This window comes from Pleurodeles waltl, chromosome 2_1, assembly GCF_031143425.1.
Source record: "Pleurodeles waltl isolate 20211129_DDA chromosome 2_1, aPleWal1.hap1.20221129, whole genome shotgun sequence".
Taxonomy (NCBI): domain Eukaryota; kingdom Metazoa; phylum Chordata; class Amphibia; order Caudata; family Salamandridae; genus Pleurodeles; species Pleurodeles waltl.
The window spans coordinates 167,615,258-167,641,695 of NC_090438.1; the positions used below are offsets into that span (position 1 = coordinate 167,615,258).

General features: G+C 43.3%; 1 protein-coding gene across 5 annotated transcripts in view; it reads right to left on the reverse strand.

The window, feature by feature from the left end:
- The window catches only part of GRIA3 (glutamate ionotropic receptor AMPA type subunit 3), a 1,035,516-nt gene that overhangs the window by 302,369 nt on the left and 706,709 nt on the right, over window positions 1–26,438 (reverse strand). For all 5 annotated transcript variants that reach the window (XR_011199206.1, XM_069211976.1, XM_069211966.1 and 2 more), the window contains exon 11: window positions 7,191–7,564. Coding sequence is in view for 4 of the 5 variants with exons in the window: in XM_069211976.1 (XP_069068077.1) it covers window positions 7,191–7,564 (374 nt within the window). In the remaining variant the exon portion in view is untranslated. The remainder of the gene's footprint in view (window positions 1–7,190; window positions 7,565–26,438) is intronic.

The following is a 26,438-nucleotide window of genomic DNA, read 5'->3' on the forward strand; positions in this document are numbered from 1 at the left end:
AATGGGTCTTCCTGGGCTGGGAGGGTGGAGGGCCTGCTCTCACACAAAGGGCTGCCACACCCCCTACTGGGACCCTGGCAGACAGGATTGAACTGAAAGGGGACCTGGTGCACTTCTTAGCCACTCTTTGAAGTCTCCCCCACTTCAAAGGCACATTTGGGTATAAAACAGGGCCTCTGCCCTACCTCATGAGACACTTGCTGGAGAAGAAACCTGAACCAGAAACTACATCCTGCCAAGAAGAAATGCCTGGCTGCTCAAAGGACTCACCTGTCTGCTTTCTACAAAGGACTGCTGCCTTGCTGTTGGCCTGCTGCCTTGCTGAACTCTTGCCTGGCTGTGAAAGTGCTCTCCAAGGGCTTGGATAGAGCTTACCTCCTGTTCCCTAAAGTCTCAGGACCAAAAAGACTTCTCTTTTTCACTTGGACGCTCCGTGCGCCGAAATTTTCGACGCACCGCTTGTTCCGCGGCGAGAAAAACGCCGCACACCGACGCTGATCGACGCGACGCCTTCGGGACGACCGGAACTTCAACGCACGGCTTCGCAAGGACAACGCCGCCCGACCTTCGGAGGAGAAATCGACACGACGCCTGCCGTGAGATCGAAATTTCAATGCGCAGCCCCGCAGAACGACACGCAGCCGGAAAACAAGTAGGAAAATCCACGCACAGACCCGGGACATCTGGTAATCCCCGCGATCCACAGAAAGAGACTGTCCTCGCCCCGGAAAACGACGCACGACTTCCCCGCGTGGAAAATAACGACGCAAGTCCGTGTGTGCTGCGGAGAAATCGACGCACACACCATTTTTCCACGTACCTCTTCTTCTGTGGCCCTCTGAGGAGATTTTCCACTCCAAAACCAGGTACTTTGTGCTTGAAAGAGACTTTGTTTGCTTTTTAAAGACTTAAGACATTTCATATCACTTTTCAGTGATATCTCTACAAATTCACATTGCAACTTTATTCGTTTTGACCTACAATTATCCTGATAAATATTATATATTTTTCTAAACACTGTGTGGTGTATTTTTGTGGTGCTATATGGTGGTATTGTATGATTTATTGCACAAATACTTTACACATTACCTTCTAAGTTAAGCCTGACTGCTCGTGCCAAGCTACCAGAGGGTGGGCACAAGCTAATTTTGGATTGTGTGTGACTTACCCTGACTAGAGTGAGGGTTCTTGCTTGGACAGAGGGTAACCTGACTGCCAACTAAAAACCCCATTTCTAACAAGAGGACATTATATTTTGGGGTAAAACTGCCTCTTTTGTCTTGGATATGCCAGGGTAAGCCTCTCCCATTCGTTTCCAGAGCTCTCCCAGACAACCAAACCTCAGTCACAGTAGGGCAGAGAAACAGTTTGGATGCTCTCTGGTGGGGTAAATAGAGGAATGGCTAAGGAGCTGAAGACAATCCTGCTTCATAGTGGATGGGTTCTACCCAACTGAAACAGGGGCTCCTGGATAATTTTACAGTAAGGTAAGGAAGTATTGTAAAAGGATGTGATGGGACTGCAGCACAATAGTTAAGTTTGGGTGGCAAAATTTCTTTATTTACCAGGTTGTGCATAGGATGGACTTGGCACCTCGACAACCACCTCCTCAGAACATTCTTGGTTTTGTGTAGGCTACACCTGAAGAAGAAGAAGAAGGCCCTTTTGGAAGAAAATGACTCAATTACTCTTGGCTTTGCTGGTGAAAAGGACTCAAAGATTCCTAAATTCTTGTGCCAAGAAAAGACTCCTCATCTCTGGAGGCACCCAGGGAATGGAAATTCTCCCCAAGGGTCAGGCCGGCTTGCTGTTTGCCTGCTGCAGGGGCATACAAATCAGAATGACACCAGACTAAGTGAGTCCATCTAGCAACAGAGGCCTGGACAATGCAGGAAGCCTGGTGTCAGAGCTACCTACTGCATAGAGGCCTGACCTGAGGAGCTGGGGGCTGCAGGACTGACTAGAAAGGACATTCCCTCTAGTTGCAGAAGTGGGTGATTTCACCACCTACCAAAGAGCGGGACAAGGTGCTGAGGTTGGACCAGAAAGATTGCCTTGTGGAGTCCTGCACAGCCATAGCTTCCAGGCTTGCACGCTGGAGGTTTTTTGACTTTCAAAAAAGTCACTATGTTTGAGGGAAAAACCCTAGACTAGAGTGAGCTGGCAAATGTATCTCATCCAAAGGCAACCTTGCTGGTTATGAAACATCCTGCTTAGAGCTTTTGGCAAAAAAACAGCAACTTCAGCTGGAGTTTGACAAAGACTTATCCATTTGAGGGAACCTCACAGACTGCAGACTTGGACGTTACCCGGGTGGATGATTTTGGCTTCCTTACAGAGACTAAGGGTTTATGTAGCGTTCGACAGATTGAATGTTCTGTCAAAACCTTGCAGATATCCCATCTGCCGTATTACAAATCCCAGAGAGTACAATGCACTTGAATTTCTAGTGGACAAGACATCCACCATTTTTTGACAGAGGATCCCACCTGCCAAACTCTAAAGAGGACCCTAATTCCAAAGGTAAATTTTTTGTTTGGTAGAGCTTAATTGGTGGACATGACACCACTCTGTTGTGGTCGGCCTCAAATTGTGCCTGCGTCAGTCCTTAATTTGTAAATAAAAACGTGCTGGTGCCCAAAACCCTCCTCTTAAACAAGCGGCTACTGCAATTAAATGTGGGAACATGGAATACTGAGGTGGCGTAATCCTGAAGCCATCTCAGGCCTCTTAAGTGCATATAAAGCCATTCGCTTCACCTACAGCTCACTCTAGCAGATTTCTATATTCTCCCTTTGTGAAGCTTTTTCGTTTTTCCCTTCCTCCGTCTTTCCCATATGTGTCTTTAGCTCACAGCAAATGCTTTAGGCAGAAGAATAAGCCCCGGCCCTAAAAAATAAGTGCCGGTGCTCAGCACCGGAAACAACAAGCACAAATTAAGCACTGGCCTGGGTCCTGGTCAACTGCAAGCTGTGACTCCTGTTTTGAGCCTTATTTTTTTTGGTGCTTATTGCTTTAAAACTTGAGATTTATGATGACATTTTTCCTCTCTTTTTCTAAATTGGTTAAGGCATTTTGTTATGTAATTTTCTGACTTTTGTTAGTACTGTTTGAACGTGACTAGCATTTCTCTGGGGATTTACCTGCTTGGGTCACAACTATCAGGGGCACCTGAGTGGCCTGAGTGGATTTATTGAGGTGATATGAACAGTTCCATGCCAAATCAATAACTCAGTTCCTAACCATATGGTAACCACTTAATGCCCTGAAACTGGCAGTTTCCTGCTTTTAAGATGACAGTGTGTTTTGACTGGAACAGGTGCGTCCTGGTACTTCGCAGGAATTGTTTAGTTTGTTTTTAAGGAGTCCCTGTGTCCCTGTCGTCTGTATTTAAATTTTTATTACTGATGTCACAAATGTCAACATTGGCACTATAATGCTTGCCTCGTGCTGGGAAGCCAAATGTGACAATATAATTTACAAAATGTGTAACACGTGCAAAGATGTGTACTGTCCAGAGACGTAAGGGGGTGCAAAGATTTGGTAAATGCAAGGAAAACAACCAACTGCACGCAACATGAAAAGAAAGTGTCAAACCACGTCTGTTGCTGGAAAACTCGAAAGCTGTTAGGTTAACATGTCAACAAGAAACATGGCATACATTTATGTGTCATGCGTTGATACTTTTACCAGATGTTCTTTGTGCCTCTGTTTTGGTTCTTGTACCAGTGTTGCCAGCTTTTGTCTGCCAGGGCTGGAGCTTTGCCAGATTTCCAGGATGTCCACGAGATGATTTTACATATAATTAGTTTAAGTGAGAATCATTCACATGATCAGTGACAGTCTTGAAAATATAGCATAGCTCTCGTTTTCTTACAGCAGTGCTGGGCTGCCCTAGTAGTTCTCGTATTACAATATTACGAGAAATGCAATTTAAGCCATCAGCCACTGTAATAAGACATACATTTTACTACCTATGGTTTTGGTGGAAGTCTCAAATGCCTGCAGCTTTCCATGTGATGTCCCGAAACTTATTTCTCGGTCTTTTAAATTGGCTAAACACACAGGCAACAGCATTTTAAGTGCATCCAATTCAACAGTCAAAGCTACATCTCAGGACAGACGCACAAATACTGGGCAGAAGCAGGGGTTGCATTTGTAAAATGAGGGGGCACAATCTCTATTTTTCTAAAATAAAATGCAGACAGAATTTCGAAAATATTTAGATTTGGCAGCCAGGCTACACGATTTCACAAAACTTTATTATGTTGTTGCTATTGTTAGAGGCTGGCACAAAAATTTCAAGAATCGTGAAATTTTTTTAAATGTGGCCTTGTTTTCAATCAACATGTGGGCTGAAAGTACGCTACTACATAAAAATGTCCAAATTCGCTCTGCAGGCGAATCAGATAAACAAGCAGATTTTGGGCGATTCGTGTGGTTCGATTAAGTTCTCGATGGCCCCAGACAATGGCCTAGGAAGAACGACACGAACTCAGAGTGCAGCAGAAACACACTCACTCCTGCGTAATGGTTTCTATATAGTTTGTTTCCTCTTTGTTACTTTGCGACTATTTTCATCCACGGCAGACAGAATTGGGTAACTTCACATCACGATTGTAGACGACCAGCTCATTGATTTAAATGCAGTCGGTGTTATTTTGTAATATTTAGGCCCAAGTGGCTACTGTTGAACTCTAGAGAATGTCACGTATTTCTCTTTGGGTATTTGTTGCATGTGTTCATTGTGCTATGGACTTTTCAGAGCACTCGAGTTTCCCAGGTTCATGCAGGAGTAGCTTTACTCCCTATTTGCTTGGTATTCTAAAACTTGCGTTCCTGCTTATCTTATTATAAAACCAGGACTGCAAGTCCCAGAATGCAAAGTGAAAACCTGGATTGGATGGACTACTCAAGTGTAGACCTGATAAACTTGAAAGCTATGCATTTTATTTTAAATGTTATTATTTTATTTGCATTCTTCAACGTAATGCGCTTTGACGCCTGATAAAATTCTAGCAACTAGATACACCTTATGAGTGAAAATACACTTAGAGTAGATTCAGATGATCCCACTTCTTACCTAACTACCCTCCACCATCTCCAAACTAAGGGCCTCATTTAGAGTTTGGCAGACGGGTTACTCGTTAAGAGTGTGACAGATATACTGTCCGCTTATTACAGCTTTCATAGGATATAATGGGATCGTAATATCGAGGACGGGATATCTGTCACGTTTGTGACGGAGTGACCCCATCTGCCAAGCTCTAAACCAGGCCCCAAGAGCCCTCTGCAACTCTGTCTTTGAATTTTAGACCTGTGAACACCTCCTCCCTTGAGCACTCTTGCTTATTCGCCTAGGTGCAATTAATAACAGGGTTTAGTGTATATGAAACTGCTGACGCATACATCAATAAACATGTGTTACAGGTCATGCAGCATTAATACATATATATAGGAAAACCGCAAAATGTTATTTTTAAGAGAGACATGCCACAATGTATATATGTGCTGCAAATATATTTTAACTGGTTAACACTAAATAAAGCTGAAAAAAGAATTTGTTTATGAGCACACCCAGGTACAAATATACCTTGGCAGGCTTGTGTAAAATTATCCTAACCCTCTGCTGGCACAGTAAAGCTTTCTCAGAGATCCATCACTGTACAAAACAATAATCAATGTAAGTGGTATAAGTGCCAGAATGTTGTCAGTGCTTCACCACCCAGTGGAATTTCCAGTTCACCAGTTATAAATGGCACAACACATGCCTTATGAAATTGAGAAGTGAAAGTCTATTGATTATATACCAAAACCTACTATGAGGGGGCAGGGCGGCGTGCAAGGGGGATGGTGGGGACAACACATAACTTTTACTAAAATATTTTAAAAACCATTTACCTCCGCTCCCGTGCCGTTCCTCTGCTCTTCCGTCTCGCTCCAGCACAAGCTCCCAGCCTGCCCTGGGGCCAATCCTGATGCTACTCAGAGCAGCGTCAGGATTGGCTGGGAGTGCCCAGCCAGGGCACTCCCTGGCAGACTGGGAGCCTATGCAGGCACTCTCCAGCCCAGCAACCGGGTTGCTAGGCTGGAGAGACCCTTCTGCGCATGTGTGTTTGGCCGGCCCATGACGGCCGGCCAAACATACATGCTCAGCACTCCCCCTTATTGCTCGTCGCCCCCGTGGCCCTGCCCCTTTTCCCCAAAAACTATAATAAGCATAGTTTATTATAGTTTTGGGGGAAAAGGTTTGCAGCTGCCGCTGCTGGCGGGAAGGGTCAACACTCCTCCACCCTTATGGAGGAGCCGTCTACTACAGCCAAAAGGCTCCATTTGAAGCTTACAAAACTTTCAAAATACAAATGGAATTTTCTCCATAGCAATAAATTAGATGCAAAAAAAACCAAATTCATGCTACAGCATCTAGGAGAAACACTTGTGACTGGTCAAACTGAAAGATTACGGAGGCAATAAAGGGCACTATGAAAGTTTTAGTTCACAAAGACATATTTTCCCAAATGCACACTTGTGGTACCAGACACCTTAATTATACAATAACTTCACATTAGGAACACATCATCAGTAGGTCAAGCACATGTAGACAAGCGTAAACACGAAATTAATGTCATGACGGATGGATGAAGGTTGGAGGGATGAAAAACAGCAAAAGCAACTAACCCCATGCAAAACACCAAAGAAAAATGAAATAAAATCACAAATGTAACAATATAATAAGTAGCAGGCGTGAATGAAAATGGCTGTTAAAGTGCTGTTGCGTGTGGTTTTTAAGCAATTCGTTTTTGCAACGAATAAACAATGTGTTATATGCACCAAGAAGATGACCGTAAAATGAGATATGCAGCAAAAACACGGTAGCCCTCCAAGCATTGCTGAAATGTAAAACCCTATGCATTTTACAGTCTCAACATGGTGTATATAAGCTTTCATAGGAGTGGAGGGATGGCATTATCTTATAATAATAATGCCATTCGCACTTGGTGAATGTTGAGAAGCAGCGCGGCTTGATGATAAAGCGTAGCACTCGGTGAAATGGTGAACAAAAAATAACCGGAATTCAATGAAAAATAAAATAACAAAAAAAAAAAAATTGAGAAAGTGACATATATGCACCATGGCATCAGCGTGACCATAAAATGCAAAAAGGCAATGGGAGTGATATGAAAACAAACCTTGGAGAAATATCGCATCCTTGCTGCATAAAGGCACCCAGGGAAAACCAAAGGCTGTTAAATATCCCAAACTCGTTTGGAGGGTCGGGAGGGTTCTGAGGGTCACGTGTTTCATCGTTGTCCTCCATGTGCCACTCATAAGGGCTGAAACGGCTCACTAGGAAAAGAACTACGCTCACTCCAATGTAAGCAAAGACTATACACATCCAGATCTCATAGGCCAGGGGATCCAGAAACGAGAACACGCCCGGTTTGGACTTCTGCGGCTTTTTGATCATGATGCTGATCCCTAGACTCATAAAGGGTTTCGAAAAGTCGATGACTTCTTCTCGTACCAGTGTTATCGTGAGGGGGGCAACAGCTATGTCTGCTCTCTGTGAAGGGAGAGGAAAAGTAACAGTGTTAGTCCAGAAGAGAGCAGTCGTGCCACAGAAGTACAAACATTAACAGGTAGGTCACTTTGTACTGCGTTATAATTGCATTTGGATAGCGCCTAGTACTGTCCCTAAAGAGGCACTGTGGCACTTTACTCCCGGCAACACGCTGCTCTGGGTCTAAGGTTAGTGGTTGGAATAGTGCTACTGGTTTTCCGTAGATTATTCTTTATGTAAACATCTTTTTATTAGTTGTGCTGGAAACCTACAATAACATTTCACCAACCAATGCACAGAAGCTTTTGAACCCTTTGAAAATTGTAATAGCCGGGAGGCCAAATACGCCTATTCATCCTAGTGCCCTCCGATGCGTGCACACGAATCTTCCGCCGGATTTCATGTAACAAGTGTACCTGGAAATTACCCACATTATGCAAATTACTCTGCCTTAATTTACATTTCGCTCAGGCCTACAGGTAATGTGCTTACTTGGCTACACAAAGGTTTACTAAATCATACGCACACTCAATCGGAATTGGATAGTTAAATGTTATATCATTATGCTGAGCTGTTTTTTTCTCTCTAACATTTAGGGCCATATGAACGAAAACATTTTCCCATAGTCACATAATGGATTGAATCCTTTGATACATCTGGCCCTTATTTCGGATTCTTCATTTATTCATTGTTACCTCCTAGCTTCATTGGCACAAGAGGACACAATCCTCAGAGACCTCATGTAGCAGAGATTTGGGGAAGAAGGAGATTTCCTCACAGAGTCAAGTTCTTGGTTGGATTGGACTGGTGGATCTTCAAGCATTAGCAGTGCTTCTCAAAGTCTGCCGCTGGGGGAAGTGGTAGGAGTAGGGAGCGTGACAGGTGGCCCAGGGAGGACAAAGCACAGCATCTTGTCAGGTGGTAAGGGGGCAGGACTTTGGAGAATCAGCTGTGTTGCTTCATGGGGCTTTGTGAGGAAGGCAGAGGGCTTTCAAATTGACTTATGCCAAGTAAATTGTGACCCAAACATTATTCTTGACCCCAGCCCATCAGGTCCACTGCAGGTGGGGCCAAAGGTTCCTGTGCTATCCTGGGCCTCATTAAGGGCCAGATGTAGCAAAGGTTTTTACCCATTCTGTGTCTATGGGAAAAAGTGTTCGTACATATGGATCTAAGTGCCTTGTGATACGCTGAGGGTCTTGCCAGCTTTGCTACCAATGACTTCTGTTTTGAACAAGGTCTATACAATAAGCGGCATTTTCATGACTGAGTCCTCCAGTTTACTGAATGCTCTCTGTCTTTAGTTGCTTGGCCACCTCTGGCAATAATCTGTTCTGATAAAATGAACATCTGTTTTCCCTTTAGCACCTTTGATGAGCTGGTACAATTATATACGCAGCCTAACCATTAGTACCAGGAAACTCTCATGAGGGTGGCAGTGTGCGCCACATATAACAAAATAGATAATGAGATTTAAATACCCTCTTCTTGTGCTACATTTATGCCTCATAAATCTACATCTTCTCCTTTACAGTAGATTTTGATGTTCTATTTTCACTGCTTTTGGTTCCAAAAATCAGCTATTGATTATGAAGGCATCAGTGGACCTGCTTCTTATGATCTGCAAGACTGTAGGTGTGAGGGCTTACGGACGTGTGTGCTGATGACTCCTGAGCAACATATGACTCAAATGTGAGAAAGGTCCATCGAAGCACACACACATGATTTTCCCCATTGGAGAAGAGTGCAATTAATGGAAGTGGAGGAAGCCACAAACTTGCCATTCTTATGACAAACACAGTTTGACATTTGTATGATTATCAGACCGTATCTTATGGAAAATATGCTTGGGTCTAAGTGCTGTTCAAACACTCCCTGCCCTGTTTTCTCCATGTACATCACACTACGCACGCTCCAGTGATCTACCCTCTTCTGCTACATTCTCAGTGAGATGTACCCATGTTTGATGGGGCTATTTCCAAAGAAAATAAGGAAAGCTCGGTTTCCGAAGGCATGTCCCATTATAGAATCTGTACTGTGGAGAGGCATCTATTTGGGAACTGCGGCCCATATTTATACTTTTTTAGCGCCACATTTGTGCTGCTTTTTGACGCAAAAGTGGCGCACACTTACAAAATACAATGGTATTTAGTAAGTTTGCATCGCTTTTGCATAAAAAATGACGCCAATACGGCGCTAAAAAAGTATAAATATGGGCCTGCATGTTGCGCAGTGCACAGTCCTTCAAATAATTACGCCCACCCCAAGGAGAACATTTGGAAGGGGGCAAAACTTAGCCCTAGACCATTAAAAGGGCCATCACACAGCACATGATCCTGCGCACACTACTGCTCCCCTGCCGCTAACATTATAGGATGTCCTGACACAGAAACTGCAGCTAACACCACAGTGTCTGCGTTGTGTCAGTACACCCATCCTGAGCATTTTAAGGGGTCAGGATGGTGTCCACCTCACAGGGCTTGCAGGATCGCTTTGCAGGACAGTGGGGGAATAACAGCCACTAACGCTAGAGGCGCTAGATTGACCCTCTATGACGCTGCTCAAGTGCAAATGCACAATCACGAATTTTGCTTCCTGGTGCCCCCCACGTCATGGGGGACAAAGCTGGTCGGGCATCCGGCACCAGGCGATTTGCCCTACACCGAGTGCGGAGAGTTTTTCTTGACTTCATGCAAACAACTTTTAGGTTTTAAGGTGAAATTCACTTTGCAACTCTTATGTGAAATCATACGACTTCACTTGGTATCTGAAACCTAATTTAAAGAAAACATGTTAAGAGAAAAAACTTTATACACAGTGAATGCGTGATTCTGTTTTTGATCCGCTTCTCACGTCAAATACGTAATTGGATGAATGAGTAAGGGAGCGCTGGTTGTATCATATTACATATTAGGTTAATAATTTCACAGTAATATATAATATCCTGAAATCAAATCATTGTGTTTGATTTACTTGACATGCGATGAGTATTTGAGTTCTCTGTAGTCGTTTTCATATTTAATCTGAGCTTTTAAAAAATAATGCCAAGGCTGAGATTTGAATGCTATTGGGTGCTATTAATATGGACAACGGATCTTTTGAGTAAGCCATGAAAGGTGGTTCTTAAATCCAACAGCTCACTCACTACTCGTCATCCACCAAAGAAGGAACACACGCTAGATTGAGGCGGATGTAATGAAAGCCTGGATATCACACCGTAGATATAGCCAGAACCATCCAGTCTATAAAATATCCTTTGCATTTTTGAAACTGCAAAGTAAATAATATTTACATACTGCATGTCACCTGTACAGATATTGCTATAATTTGCAGTAAGCAAAGAAAGGGTTAATATTACAAAACCTCCACCAGCCCTTCATCTGCCACATTAGATCAAGCCCGAGTCATTATCTTCCGCTGCAGGAACTTTAAGAGATCTATAAAAGCAGACAGCAGCCTCTGCTACCTGTGCTGTGCTGTCAGGTTTGAAACTAATGCGATCTGCTCTTTAAACCTACACCCCCATAGTGACGCGAGCGAAATGAAGATGCATTGTCGCCACCGAACATTCATCTGGGCTACCTTGTAAAAAAACAAAGTACATGCTGGAAGGATGGAGATCAAATTGTAACTGTTGGGAACAGGCTAAAGAAACTAATGGTTGGTTCGAAAGGGCGAAAATCTGATTCTAATGACATTTTAAGATATAAAACAAATAGTCCCCACTGTGAGGCATATGTGGAGCTGGATGCATTGTTAGCTGATAATTCACTACACTAGGCTCTTATATACTCTCTTTCGTGCTCTATAAGTATTGGGTGTGCATATACAGATAAAAAATGAGTTTTGGTTCTGGCTCAAATGCACAAAACCACTGAAATTCACCTCTCACGGTTATCAACACACACAACGCATCCACACCAACCTGGCACTCTCTAAGTGTGGTCAGCTATGGGTGGGTATACTAAATGTTGATCAGTTCCATGCTAGAGGGAAAAAGTTAAAGAAGGATCAAAAAGATGTGTTCCCCCATTATGGCTCCCATAGCTTGCTTAAAAACAGTCAAGTCTGCTGAACTGATGTCTGCCAAACTGGCACGTGAGTAGAAATCTACTCAGAAAGCTTGATTGTGTTGCTTTGTTGTAATACATCGAGCCTGTTCTGCAATAACAGCATTACAAAAAGGTGCCAGTGGGTTTTAAAGGGTGAAGACTTTTGAATGTCTTGGCTGTTTCTGTCTGCAGACTGCTTGTGGGCCCGTCCATGCGGATTGACAGGGCAAACAAGCAAGGTTTATCTTGTGGCCACGATTACAGGATGCGGGGCCTACTCCTTTTATATATAAAAAAAAAGTAACATAAGGGAGCAGGATGAGCACACTGTGGCAACCAGGTCATAGTTAAGGGACTGAATGGGTGCTCCAAAATAAAAAAATAAAAATTGTCTGTGTGCCGTAGTCTGTGGACTCGTTTTCAAGGCTGTGGATTTGACACACCCAAAACAGAACTGAGAGCCCATGGCCTCAACAATGCAAACTTGATACACCTAAGATGGCACCCATAGTCCATGACTTTGACAACTAGAACACAGACTATGGGAGGCATCTTAGGTGTGTTAAGGCAGTGGTCGTTTGCTGCCATTTTTGGTGTGCAGAGTCCACAGCCTCGGAAAATACTCCATGGGGCTACAGGCACATTTTGGAGCTATTGAACTCAACTTTTTTGTTTTGGGTGTCGGCCTGTGACCCGTCTCTCGTGACTGCAGATCTGACGTGCTAAGCCATGACGGTGGTTGTTTTTCTATTACACATTTTAAAGACCATTCTGACCTTCTCCTTCTAAGAGCTCATGTAACCTTACAACATATCAAAATGTTACTTGCCTTTGGAAACAAGAAGCACAACCACCATTTTGTTTGGAGCAAACGTGCAACTCACAGCTTTCAAATGGCACAATCAGGAGAGAAAAATCTTCCAGAAAAATCTTCAAGCACTTGGCAGGAGGAGTGGAAGATTGGCAAGGTCTTAGAAAGACTGCATGTGGGGGGGAGGGTAGCAACCACTCTTATGCCTGGCAGTTTGTTTCCCATGTGCCTGGTGAGAAAAAAACTTACGGGGCACAGGGGCATGAGCCAAGTCTTTGACCAAAGTCCCAGAAAGGGGACGTCAGACCACTACTCTTTCAGGACCTCAACGATGCAGAGGCACCTCAAATCAAGACAAAAGAACATTTATACAAGATTGAAGAGGGAGAAAGTGCATGCAGATGCACAGGATGCTCAACTATTGCCTAGTGTTCCTGGATATCCTCAGTCACAAACCACGTAGATAAATATGCTTTCTTAAGTTCTCTAATAATAATAGAAAGTGTGGCAGACATTGCTTTTGCTCCACTGCTTTGGTGACAGATATCAACACAAGTGTGAGGTACTTGGTTGTTGGCTGAGGGGGGGGGAGGGTAAAACCCTACTCAGGCAGTAGCCACAATCCTTGTCAAGGTGAACCGCAAAAGGTCACTAATTTAACCGTTATTAATTATTCAACACAAAAACAACAAAAATCCAAGCAATAGAACAGGAAATATGCGATCTTAAAGTTTTAGGGTCACTATAGTGCATAAAATGTGCCAATAGTGCTATCTGGTTGCACTGGACCGGAACAGACTCACAGGTTCAGGCTGACCATGATGGAGTGTGGGCCAGTTACAGGGCCTAGGCCAGTCTCATCGAGAATTTCACCTTAAGTCCTTGATGCAGAGCATTGCATCAAGCTGTGTCGATCCCAATAAGGAGCTGCGAGTGCCGGTATGCGAGATCCTGCATCAGGGTGCATTGTGCTGCATCAGTTTGAATGAAGAGCTGTGAGGGCTGCAATGCAAGGTCCTGTATCAATTTGTGTTGCGCTACATCAGTTCCGATGAGGAGCTGGGAGGAATGCGATGCGAGGTCCTCCATCAAGTTGTATCCCGCTGCATCGGATCAGATGAGGCTGCCAATCAGGGGCTATGAGGTGATGTGAGGCGATATCCTGTCTCACACTGCGTCAAGTTGCATCACACTGTGTCGGTTCTGAGAGAATACACAGTTGGGCTAAGAGGGGTACCCTCTGATGGTCCATCCCCGGGGGAATCTCTTGGGGATCAGAACTCACTCCAGTAGAGGCTAGCAGCAGGGTACAAGCAGGCCCAGTTAAGTGTGGGCATCTGAGCAGATGCAGAACAGATCTCTGGAGCTTCTTAGGTCCCTGTAGCTCAGAGCAAGAGGACACTTAGCTAGCCCTTGAAGTCACTCTGGTGGTTCTGGCCTCAAGGAGTAGGACCAGTCTCCCTTCCTCAGGCAGCAGGCAAGAAGGCAGTTGTTCTTGCAGCAGGGCAGCAGGGAAATTCTTTCACAGCAGGGAAGCAAAGCAATTCTTCTTCTAAGGCTCCGACAAGACCAGAAGTGATCTGAAGACTGGGTGTGAGTGTCCTACTTTTATATCTGGTGCCAGGTTTGAAATCCAAGAAGCTTCCGGACTTCCCCCCCCCCCCTCCACACACACACACACACACAAAGTTCTTTGTGTATGATCTGAGGCAGTATCTTTGAAGTGCAACAGGTAGCAGCTTCTCCCCCTTCATCAAGCCAGGATGGACGATCCTGCCAACACCCAGGCCCCTACATTGTGATAATGCTTGGGGGGAATAAACAAATGCCATCTGCCAACTACCCTAGTCATGTGACCCAGGATTCAGGCTACAGACACCAAATGGTGATAAAAAGAAAATGACAAACTCCTAAAAGTGGCATTTTCAGAATTGTGACTTAAAATCCAAATTTTCCTTTAAAGAGGGTTTCAAATTACAATTCATTAGAGTGTAAATATGCCATTTCTATCTGTTCCCAATCAAAAGGTATCATTTATTAAGTATAATTAGGTAACCCAATGCTATTCAATGAGAGGGTTATACCTCACAATAGAGAAAAATGAATTTGGGAGTTTTTCACGACCAAGATATGTAGAAAGATAAAAGCATATGTCCAACTTTTTTAAATACACTTCACCCTGCCCTGCGCAGTGGGCTGTTTAGGGCTTATCTAGGGACTTATAAGTAAATTAAATAAGCCAATTGGGTGTAAGCCAGTCTTTTCATGTTTAAAGGAGACAGCACAACCACTTTAGCACTGGTCACCAGTAGTAGTAGTAGAAAATCTGTGGGTAATGGTTCTATACCACTCAGCTTGTGAAATAAATGGTTTCCTCAATGACACAAGCTGTTGTTTCCATTTTTGTTGGATGTGGTAGCAATAATTATTAACAACGCTATTTGACAGGTCTTCCGTACAATTGGATATAAAAAGAACAATACATGTTGGTGAAAGCAGCGACTAATATGTGCGACCTGCGATGCTAAAACACACTGGCCATCTCTTGAATCTAAAACGTAAATTATTTTTCAGAAGCCTTGTCCTGCTGAGCGTCCCCAGAGACATTACAATCCATTTGCGATTCAAAATCAGGTCTCTGACCTCAATAGAGGGACAGATTTTAGCTTCTTAGAGAAATCTACCAATGTGCACATTGAAAAAACATTTTGCACAAATAACAATTTTTCTTTGACGTCCACTTTACGGATAGTGCTAGGAATGATAACACTTGTATAATTGAGAGTGATCGATTTTCTCAATCGTATAAGTAAACGGCAGGCCAATGTGTAACCTCTGAATCATTTGAAACCTGCAGACCTAGATTAATATTCTACTTAGCTAAAAGGTTGCCCCCTATTTCACTCAATAGTTTAGTCCTTGATGAATGAATATTGGTTGTCTAATGTCTCAGGTGGAGGTAATTAGACGAGATCTAACGTGAATAATAATAGAACAGAAGATGGACAGATGAGTGAGCTTACCATCCTGCTAGTATGTGATTCTTTCCTGGTACTCTGCCTTCACATTACAGCCACTATTTAACTGACTTGTAGATTAACTACGTTTTGTACATTACGTCAACATAGTGTACACAAGGGCCACTTACTGAAAATAGAGCAAGATTTTGTCAAACAAGGTGCTGTGCTTTGCCATTGGCTGTTGTGGGAGGTGCTAGAGGGAAAAAGATAACTGAAGAGAGGATTTGCATTGTAATATTAAAGTTACGTAGTCATTGAAACAAAGTTCCATGGTCTCTTTCCTTGCTGGGGATCGCCTTCCATTGAAACTGAGATGGTGGACTCAGATATTATGTGAACTAGAGGGAGGCATTTTGAGAGAAAAACATCAGAGGTTTGTTTCATGTTTAAGACCAGGAAAGGGCCAGTTGCTGGCACCTAATTACAATCTTGTACGAACCACCATGCGTTCTTTTTCAGCCTGTCTCTTTTCGTATCTGTTTATTTTAAGGATATTTTAAGGTCGGTGAAGACAGCTTTATCCTACTTTGTCATGTCATGTTAATTGTATTTGTCACACACCCTTCTCACCCCATAGAGGTATGTCGGTGGTTCTAAACTAAGCTAGTTAGAACAGCAAGGTTTTAAGTTTCTTCTTAAATTCTGAGAGAGATCCTGCGGAACAAATAGAGAGGGGAAGCTTATTCCAAGCATTGGGAGCCAGGAAGGAACAGGAGTGCCTTACTGTTCTGCCATGCCAGATGCGAAGTTGGAGAATGAGCAGATGAGATGTGGAGTGAATTTGTCTGGAAGGAACATAGAAGGATATGCTACTACCATGGTAGGAATGGCCATGGTTGTCAAGTGCTTTGTAGGTATGCATAACACTCTTGCGGAAAGAATGCTTATGGACAGGCAGCCAATGTACCTTACGTAAGTGGGCAGTGATGGTGGCATGAGGAGGTAGATTGAGAGCAAGCCTGGGGGTTGTGTTCTGGGCCACTTGAAGAAGACTCTTGATAAGGCATGCCAAATTGTCAACACACCCCACAAATATAAAGAAGGGCATACTAATAAAGTCCAGAGAGTCCAGAGCAGGTTGTAGGGAGAAATAAAGATAAATCTGCAGGATCTTCTCACAGAAGTAACAAGAAAGGCCAGAACAGAGGTCCTGGGTTGCGTTGATGGAACAGAAGAGGAACATCAAGTGGTAGGTTCCTTTATAGTTGTGAAAAATCCTCAGTGGTATTGGCACATACCTGGATCCGTGATGTCAGGGAGAGGCACCTGGTTTGTCTCAGGTATTGGTGATAATTACAGAACTCTAACTTAAAGATGCATTTATTGTGAATGTTATGTGAGGTATGCCAGCACCGCTTTTGTTGTTTACAATTGTATTTAAGCTGTCACAAATCTTCTGTATTCCAGTTAGCATAGGGGTTATCATGGGAGTACACTATGATGTGGTTTCTGTTGTTAATGGGGCAAGGATTTTAGCTGCATTTGTAAACCAGGTGTTGAAACCGGTGATGATAAAGAAGAGTTTGGTGGAAGGAAAGGCGGGGCATTTATTCAGCTCTGAGTTACAGCTTTTCATTGATATTTTATGGCACCACTGTGTACTAAAAGTGTATGTGTGTACATTGTTAGAATGAAAGAATGGGATATTGAAGATGAACCGAAAGTTATCAGGGTCAAGTAAGTGGCCAAGAAGTGGGTGGCCCCTTCAGAACATTTAGTTTGTCCAAGAGGTTAAAGTAGTCAGGGTCAGAAGTATCTTACAGATGAAAGTTAAGGTCCACAAGAGCCATGAATGATTGGTCTGTGGTGGTGGTTGCCCAAAGTCCCTCCCATGAAGTGGGAATTGGAGAGCTAATTTTGAGAGTAAGATACTCAATCTAGTCATTGACCTATGCTGAAATAGTGGGACAATTGCGGGTGGAACAGTTAATGATAACCACTCCACATCCAAAAATATGAATTCTATCCTGTTTGTTTAAGTTGTAGTCAGTAGAAATCAAAATTGGTATGTTTGGAGGAGGTATACATTTAAGGCAGGTTTCAGTTAGGAAAAGGAAGTTTGGGGTATTTGAAAAAATTAGATCCCCAACTCCCAGAGCATGTTCGGATAGATAGCAGGTTTTGATAAGGAGGCATTTTAAAGAAAAAGTGATGGAATCTTTGTTGGAAGAGGGTGTGTAACACGAGGAAGCATAGTTGTAGAGATTTTAGTCTTTCGAGTCTGAGGTGCAGGGGCAGGAGGAGGGGAGAGAACATGTTAAGTGTCAGTATGGGCAGGAGAAAGCATTTTTAATGAAGGAGTTGTAGTCCCAAATACACATAGCTGAGAGCAAGCAAGGCTTAAGTTTAAGCAAGATGGCAGCAGAATAGCCCAGCCTTATCTCTGGATGGGACACCAAAGATCCAAGGGTCTAGACACTTGAAGGGGCAGATGGGCAAGCGTTTGAATACATTTCTTCTTGAATTAGATTTTTTAAGTCAGATTTTAAACAGAAAAATATATTGTTTTTGAGTTTACAACATTTTGTGTCTGGCCTTGACTTACAAATGCAGGCCATGTTCATAAAATGCTGATCAGATAGCACCCAATCAGAGGTAGCTGCTGAGGTTGAACATAAGCAAGCAGGCCAGCCTCCACCCTCTCATGCTCTTCCATCTAATCATTCTTTCTATATTCTTGCACAGTGACTAGACAGGACAATAAACCCACAGGGTGCCATGAGGCTTATTGATAGTAATATATAGAATTAACTAAATACCTGTTAAAATCACATACTATCATTTAAATCCTTTTGAGGGAAATAAGTCAGAGACATAAAAAACAACTGTTCTTCATTATGAATTAAATATTCCTCAATCTTAATAATTGGAGACCAATCTGAGCATTGAAAATATGAAATCACATGTTCCAGAAGGCAAAGTGATGAATGTGATTGGCTAATTTCTATTTACAAGTACATAAAACATTTTGAAGAACTAATTCCTAATACATACATGCTGACTGAGCTATGGTATTAATTAGGATAACGTTTTCAGCTCACCTTCGCTGGTGTCTACTGATAGGCGTCTTTAGCAATGATATATACTTCTGGGACCCCTAAAACATTAAGGATCTTAAAAGGGGCCACCTGAGAGGATTGCGGGAAAGGTTGCAGTATGAGAGGAAATTAAAAATATTCTGAAGAAAATGTGACAGTCATGCCACCAAACAAAACTTGTTATCTCCAACTGTCCTAGACCTACATCTATACTTCTGCTGGGTAATGAGCAGGCCATCCATTGTACTAGGATGCACACACAAATGGATACTGGTAACACCCATCAAATAGCAAGAATATTCGCCTACAATTCATTAATCTGATGCATTCACCTAACATAAGAACATACCATTTGGAACAAAAGTGCTCTGCATGACTTGTGAAGCTAACTACCCTTGTTTGTGTTCCTGACATCTGTGTGTGTGTGTTTTTCCCTTGTAATCTCAATAATCCTGTAAACCCATTGGAGGCTCTCCTGTTTACTCTTTTTGAGGCATAAGAGCTGGGCTCTGATTCATGTTAAAGGGCACAGGAAATGTACCCTTTTTTGTGAGGTACAGCCCTTTCACCTAGGGGATGTAGTGCTGAGTGTGTTGATAATCAGGGGCAAGAGCGTTTCTAAAAATATCCCTGTTGGGGAAATGCCTACCGGCTCCTACCCTATAAAAATGTTGTTCATATTTTGGGATGTTCATGACGGACATATGCAGTGCATGTGGGATTGTGTGAGCCATAGACTGGTAAATGCTAGAGTTTTGGACTTCCAAGAGCGAGTGCTGCACAAGGTAGTGGGTTTTCGGTAGGAATGGTTTGTCTTTTGGAAATGTCAGCACACACCATGCCTCTCCCTGAAACCAGGTGTGCCAGTACATGTCCTTTGTTGTAGCCCAGAGTTCCTATGCATGAATGAAAGTCATAACTCCCTTGTTTGCTGTGTAGTGGCCATTTTCCATGGATGTAACTCTTCAGCCAGAAACAATGCACATACGCATCTGAAATAGCCAAAACTGGTCCCAGTGTGGACAGCAAGACAAGAAGGCCACACATTTGGTCTGCAACAGTGTGAAAAATATTCCCTCAAGACTTGTGAAGCAGTTGGACATTTGATAAAGCAGCCTCCCTAATTAGCAGGGCTTGGCAGTAGAAGGAAGTAAACCAGGAGCCAATATTCAAGCCACTACTTGGCCACAGTTCTCCTTCTGGACTGGGTCTCATCTGACAAAAGCTTGTGAAATTACTTTGCTTTTTAACCTTTGAGAAACAAGACTTATCTCTACTACCATGAGATGCTTGATGCCCCCTGCCAAGAATGACCTGATCCATGAGATAAGACTCTAAGTCCAAGCTGATGTGAAGGATCTGCGTGGGACAGGATAGTCAATAGGAACAGATTCTGAACGCAGATGTCACCTGGGCATAGCTGCTAAACAAGACACCAAGGGTGAGCCCACAACATCAGTGACCAATGCCATGGGTACACTGGTCTCGCTAGTACCCATTGTTGGTGTTACTGATATATGGTTGCCGCTGCCACTGTGAAATCCTTAACATGTTGGGTGGTTTCTGAGATACAAGCCCTTATTTCTATATCAACAGTTAAAAGGATAGCTAATGAGTACGGGCCACTAGCTAACCAATGTTCCCTAAAAAAGTCCAGTTGGGGAGCTGAATTCTGGACGCCATTTATCTAAACTCTGTTCACCAATGAATGGATTCCAGGTCACCAAGAGACACTGCCTAAAGAACACCGTGGAGCTCATAAAAACCTATTTGTCATGATAGGGATCATGACCTATATGTCATGGTAGGGATCTTGTTTTGTTTGGAACTTGGTTTTGAGCTTTGTTTATTTACTCTCCTGGTGTCATTCCTCATACGTAATACTCAGCCATTGATTAAGAGGTCCAAGCATATCATAGCAATAGTTGATACACTGTATCTTATTGCCTTGTGTGTCTGTGCCCCAAGACCTGAAAGCTTCCAAACTTACGCAGGCCAATTCAATGTATACTCTATTGTTTAACATTGACCATGGTTCTCCATGTTACCCAGAAGTCTATTGGCTAGAGTGAGGTAGTTATGAACACTTGTCAGGTGGTAACCTAGGCCCAGAACTATGATATTCATCTGGACAAGGGCCAGCACCCCTACTGTAAAGAGGTTCACCTGTTATGTGATCACAGCAGTTTCTTAACCTGAATAGGCCACGTTTGCATAATCACAACACCAGCCAGGAGAGTCATTACCCCACTTCCTTTGAAGCTGACTCTAGACCTGGAGACAGTCAAGAGTAATGGTGGGCCTCATGCATCCCTGGTTGTACTCTGGTGCTTTGAGTGGTGTGTGTATATTGAGAATAGGGCTACCTGGCACTTGAGTGCTTCCTCCTTTTACCCAGCTCAGTGCCTATCGTTGCTGAAAGGGTGACAGAGAAGAGGAAACAGCTGATGTGTAGCTGTGGGCAAGTGTTGAGTAGGGCTAGGACTGCTTTTATAAAAAGTAGGCGTTCTAACTTAATGTAAAATGGGCTTGAGCTCAGGAAATGGGGATTGTGAACAATGCACTGCAGTGATGCTACACTGTGGGGAGGCAAACGGCTACACCTCTAGTACTGTGCCACGAGACAAGCCCGGACACCTGTAATACTGTGCCACCAAACACCAGTGCTGATATATCACAAGCCACCAACAGTCTGTGGGTACCAGGAGACCCCTTTTCGAATCATCACCTCTATGCTTGATAAAGATGCAGCACATTCAGGCACAAGCCTCACTACAGACTCACGTTTTGATGTCTGAAGTCACTCCCTCCAGTTTGGTGCCTCAAGCCTAATTATCACCGATCCCTGGGTTTTTATGGTACATGTCCAACAGCAAGATGCTTTCAAGATAGGCCACATTTGCAACCTACACTCTTCCAACCATACACTATTCCATAAGCATGTCTTCAGAACCTATATTTTGCTAATATATGTTAATACTGTGCTGCAAAAAACACCATTAAACTCAATTTTTCACAACAATCGGGGGTAGATTTCCCCCCACTCCCTCGAATCCCTGTAAAGATTGTCGGGCATACTCACTTTGTTCTGTTGAGGTCACAGAAGGTGATAAGACCCATGGCTTTTAAAGTTCACAATTTCAAAGAAGCATTATCAATAATACCTTCACAATTGAAACATAAGATAGATCGAATGGCACAGTGTGAGAAAAAGAGGAGAACAAGAGTGAATGAGTAAAGAACAGACAGAACGAGAAATAGGCAAAAGCAAAGCAAGACAGAGAGGTGCCAAAGATGAATTAAAAGAATGAGTTTCAAGGGGAGTGGAAAAGAAACAAGAATTTGCAATGCAACGGGTCTCGCATTTCTCTGAGTTAGAGCTGTTAGCAGTTGTAAAATCCAAACTGGACTTTTCTTGCCTCATTAAATTGAAAAAACGAGCGCGATCGCGCTGCTACAGTTCACTGGTAGTGAAACCTATCAGCAAAAGTGCAATTATCCACGTAACCAGTAAAAGTGCAATTAACTATGTAACAGGGTCGATGTCATGCAAAGCGCTCGGAAAACAGCGATCTTCGTATGTTTTCAGTACGTGGACGCTGCGCTCCAGGAGGGCTAACCACCGGAAAAGGCGTGACGTATGCGTACCTTCCACTAATGAAAGCAAGCAGATTTTAAAAGGCAAGCCCTCGAACCAATGGAATACACTGACTGGAATGAATGGGGCTCCGATCCCTTTTCTGACTACTACAGCGCCTCGCAAGCGATACGCATGCGCAAGTTCATGCTAGCGCAGGCTCAACCCTAGAAAGACGAAACTGACTGCGATATAAGCAAACAGATTAGGGGAGAGAAGAAGGTAAGGTAATTTGGAGAATGAAAAATAAAAATAGCGTATTGGTTAAAAAAACGAGTAAGAAAATTTAAATAAAATAAGACTGAAATGCAGTGAGCTGAAAGGAGCAAGGGGAAACGTGCAAAGAATAGGATAGTGATAGAGGGAATTAGAGGCATAGACAGGAATTAACAAGAGAAAGAAAAACAGAGAGATGAATGAACAGAAGAGGACGCACGTGAGGTATGAATGCAAATGTGCTTTTGTCCAGTTTAGTGTCTTCAATTATGGAAGGCATGTCTACACTTTAGGATATGCTCCCTGTTCTTAAAAGTATCAGTGACACCACATCTATCTGGCATTGATTGTGAAAACAAATTAAAGCCTTATTCTGCTGGCAGCATGTCTCGGTTTTTTAAACCTCTGCTGCATCTGTAGATACAATTAACTTTTATTACTGCCTTAGGAAACTGTTCTCGAGTTTAATTTACTGTCAATAATTTCCAGCTCTTTCTCGGAATCTACTGATTACATTTACATTCCTTGCACACTATGGATAGGTTACATTATTCAAGGTGAATAATTTAGCATTTAGTTATATGAAGTTCGTGGAATTAAAGGTTACATTTAACCAAGGCCATCAGCTTGTAGTTCATACATTTGGGCTTTAAATTGCAGACAAAAATATATTGAAACTCTTTTGGCCCTGTTTCCCATGTGTTGTGGTCAATCATGTGGATGCCTAATTTTATTAGTGGGGGTGGGTGGCATCGAAACCCGCACTAAATTACTAAATTACTGGCATAAAACACCATAACTAATTGTAACAAGCTTAGCCAAGGCCAGTAGGTCTGGATTTCATGTTTTAAGTAATATGTATTGCATACACAGTTCTGTTTATCTCATTAAAACCTGCCGTGTTAGCGTTGCCAACATTGGGGGAAAAGGTGCTTTCTGCATAGAAGGTATATAGAGGATACAAAATTGGAAGTCACAGACAGTGTGATGTGTGAGTAAAGTTTTCAGATGTAAACTAGTACCTCATACAAGGTGTTAAAAACACGAACTAGTCAGTAGCATGAGGTGAGGAAGTAATCTCTGGAAGGAGCCAAAGCCCATCCTATGTATATTTTAAAGAACTGGTAACAGTAATCAGCTGCAATGCCAAGCTAGACCTAAAAAAATCAAAGGATTCATTTAAATGCAACAAACCGAGACTATAATAACTTGGTCAAGTTGTCTTGTTCTCTCTCTGCATCAACACACACACTTCCTAGATATACATTTCCTACTACCAATCATACTTTAAACTTCCAGGTGGGTTTCCCATAATGGCAGGAGTCATTGCTGCACCTTCGAACCTTTGACAAACTGCCCATTTGCTGAGATAAACAAATAAATAACGTACTAAGAAGTATACCTACCTATACAAGTGAACACGCACGTTCTTGCGAGTTTTTTGGAAGTCAGAAACCTTTGACAAGCATATCTCTACCTCGAATATAGTTGAAAATACACTCTTATTAGTGACAGAAGTAAAACCCTTCAAATGGTTGGCATTGTAAGGGAACATCCTAAAAGCAGGTGTGGTTGTGGGGAAATAAGTTTCTCCATGAGGAAAAATATTTTCCCTGTGGAGAAGTAAACGAAATGTTAGCAATTGGAAATGCACTTGGGCATCACACTCATGTTGCAACATTTATGGAAGTAACTTTTTAAATTCACAGCTTCTATAACTGATCCAGGGAATCTACTATTGGCATAGATTCCCAGGGATAATTCTTGAAATCTCCGTGAAGTGGAAAAGGATGTTTTAAGTTTACTCCAAATGTAGTTGTAAGCCATTTTAAAAAGTCTAACTTTTTAGGTCTGCTTACTGTTGACTTTAGTGACATGGAAGGCCCGAAAAAAGTAAAACGAGACACAGAGAGAGAGAGACAGTGTTCTCCGGTCAGCCTGTTTCAGCTATTAGCTTTTATCTGCTTTTCATGGTCAAAGCCATGCCAGTTCGTGAATGATTACATTGTCCCATTTGTACTCCCATTAGGCTTCATAATGGGGCATCAAGTGGGGCTTTTGTTAGACTCCAGCCAAAGTGTTCTCTTTGGAGTATTTTAATTGCTAGCTTGTCATTTTTGTTGTTTACTAAATTGTAGGAATCCGGCCTGGTGTGTGGTGGGTACCTAAGGTACTTACACCTTATACCAGGTGCAGGTATCCCCTATTGGTGTAGTGTAGGCAGTGTCTAGAAGCAGGCTCTCTGGAGGTAACTGTGGATGAGCAGCCAAGGCTTACCTAGGAGACATGCAAAGCTCATGAAATACCACTGTAGTCAAACAGCACTTACACACATGAAAGAATACACTCAGTGTTACAAAAATAAAGGTACTTTATTATGGTAACACAACACCAAAATTACTATAGAGAAAATACTCCCTTAGCAGATAAGTAATACACAAGTTATATACACTAGTTGTCAGAAATAGGCATAAGAATAGTTAGAAAATAGTGCAATAGTGTAATACACAATAGAGAATAGTGGACCAAGGGGGAACAAAATCTATATACTAAAAAATAGAATGCAAGAGTGTCACCCCCACCCAGGTAAGTGGAGTGTGTAGAGGGTCGCAGGGGGTACCAGCTAAGCACAAAGGTAAGTACCACAAAACCCAAAGCAACCAGGAAAGCAGGAGTAAATCACTAGAATTTCCCCAGAACACCCACTTAGAAGAAAATGAGAGAATTGCAATACCCAGAGGTGACTGAAAGAAACCAATGGTGGATTCCTGAAGAGGAAGACCTGTGGAAAGAGGGGACCAAGTCCAGAAGAAACAGCAGAGTCCAGTGGGGGCAGGAGCCCCTACCCACCAAGCTGAGGATTGCAGGAGTTGGTCGATGGTGAAAAAGGAAAGTCAGCACTGCAGCCCTGGAGTCGAGTTCTTGGAGGATGCAGGTGATGTCCCATGCTGGAAGGAGAATTGCAGTCAGGTTTGCATGTCTGGAATCCACCAAAAAGCCTTGGCACCAGCAAAACTCGCAATTGGCAGAAAGTGGTGCTGCTGAGGACCAGCAAGGCCCTGGAGCACTCAACCCAGGAAGGAGAGTCAGAGGGGTCCACCAGTGTTGCAGAGAGCCCACAGAAGCACAGGCAGCGCACACAGGAGACCCACAGGACAGCGACACAGAAGGTGCAAATGGAGCTAATACAGCACTATGAAAAGGAGTCCGACGCCACAGGAGAGTCACTCAGGAAGCTGTGCGTTTCAGGAAGGAGTGCTGGGGGATGGAGCTACACAAAGACTGAAGAACCCATGGAAGAAGTGCCAACACGCCTTGGCAGCTGCAAGAGATGCAGTGCAGAGGGGTACTGTCCTGCATGGAAAGGCAAGGGCTTACCTCCACCCAAGTTAGATAGCTGTTAGAGAGGATCATCCACACAGCTCAGCAGGAGAGGAGATCCATGCAGCTGGTCGTCATTGATGTTGGTGCCTGTAGATGCAGGGGAGTAACTCCTTCACTCCAAGGGAGATTTCTTCTTCTTTCCTGTGCAGACTGAAGACGGGCTGTCCTCAGAGGATGCAAAACCGGGGAAATGTTGCAGAAGCTGGAAGGAGCCAGAGAAACAATGCTGCAGGCGAAGACTTCGTCTTTGTTGCAGATTGTTGGGTCCCGGAGAGTCCAGACGCAGTTTCTTTGGTCAGAAGCCAAAGTAAGGGATGCAGTGGACTCTTGCTGGAATCTTACAAGCCAAATCTGAGCAACCACCCAAAAGAGAGACCCTAAATAGCCCTGAAAGGGGGATTGTTCATCGAGCTTGGTGACCACCTATCAGGAGGGGGTCTGATGACACCTGTCTGGCCTAGCCACTCAGATGCTCCCAGAGTTCTTTGCCAACCTTGGATTCAAGATGCCAGAACCCAGGTACCCTCTGGAGGAGCTCTGGGCACCACCCCTATGGTGGTGATCGACAGGGGAGTGGTCACTCCCCTTTCCATTTTCCAGTTTCACACCAGAGCAGGGAATGGAGGTCCCTGAACCGGTGTAGACTGGTTTATTCACAGAGGGCACCAAATATGCCCTTCAAAGCGTACCAGTGGCTTGGGGAAGCTACACCTGTCAAG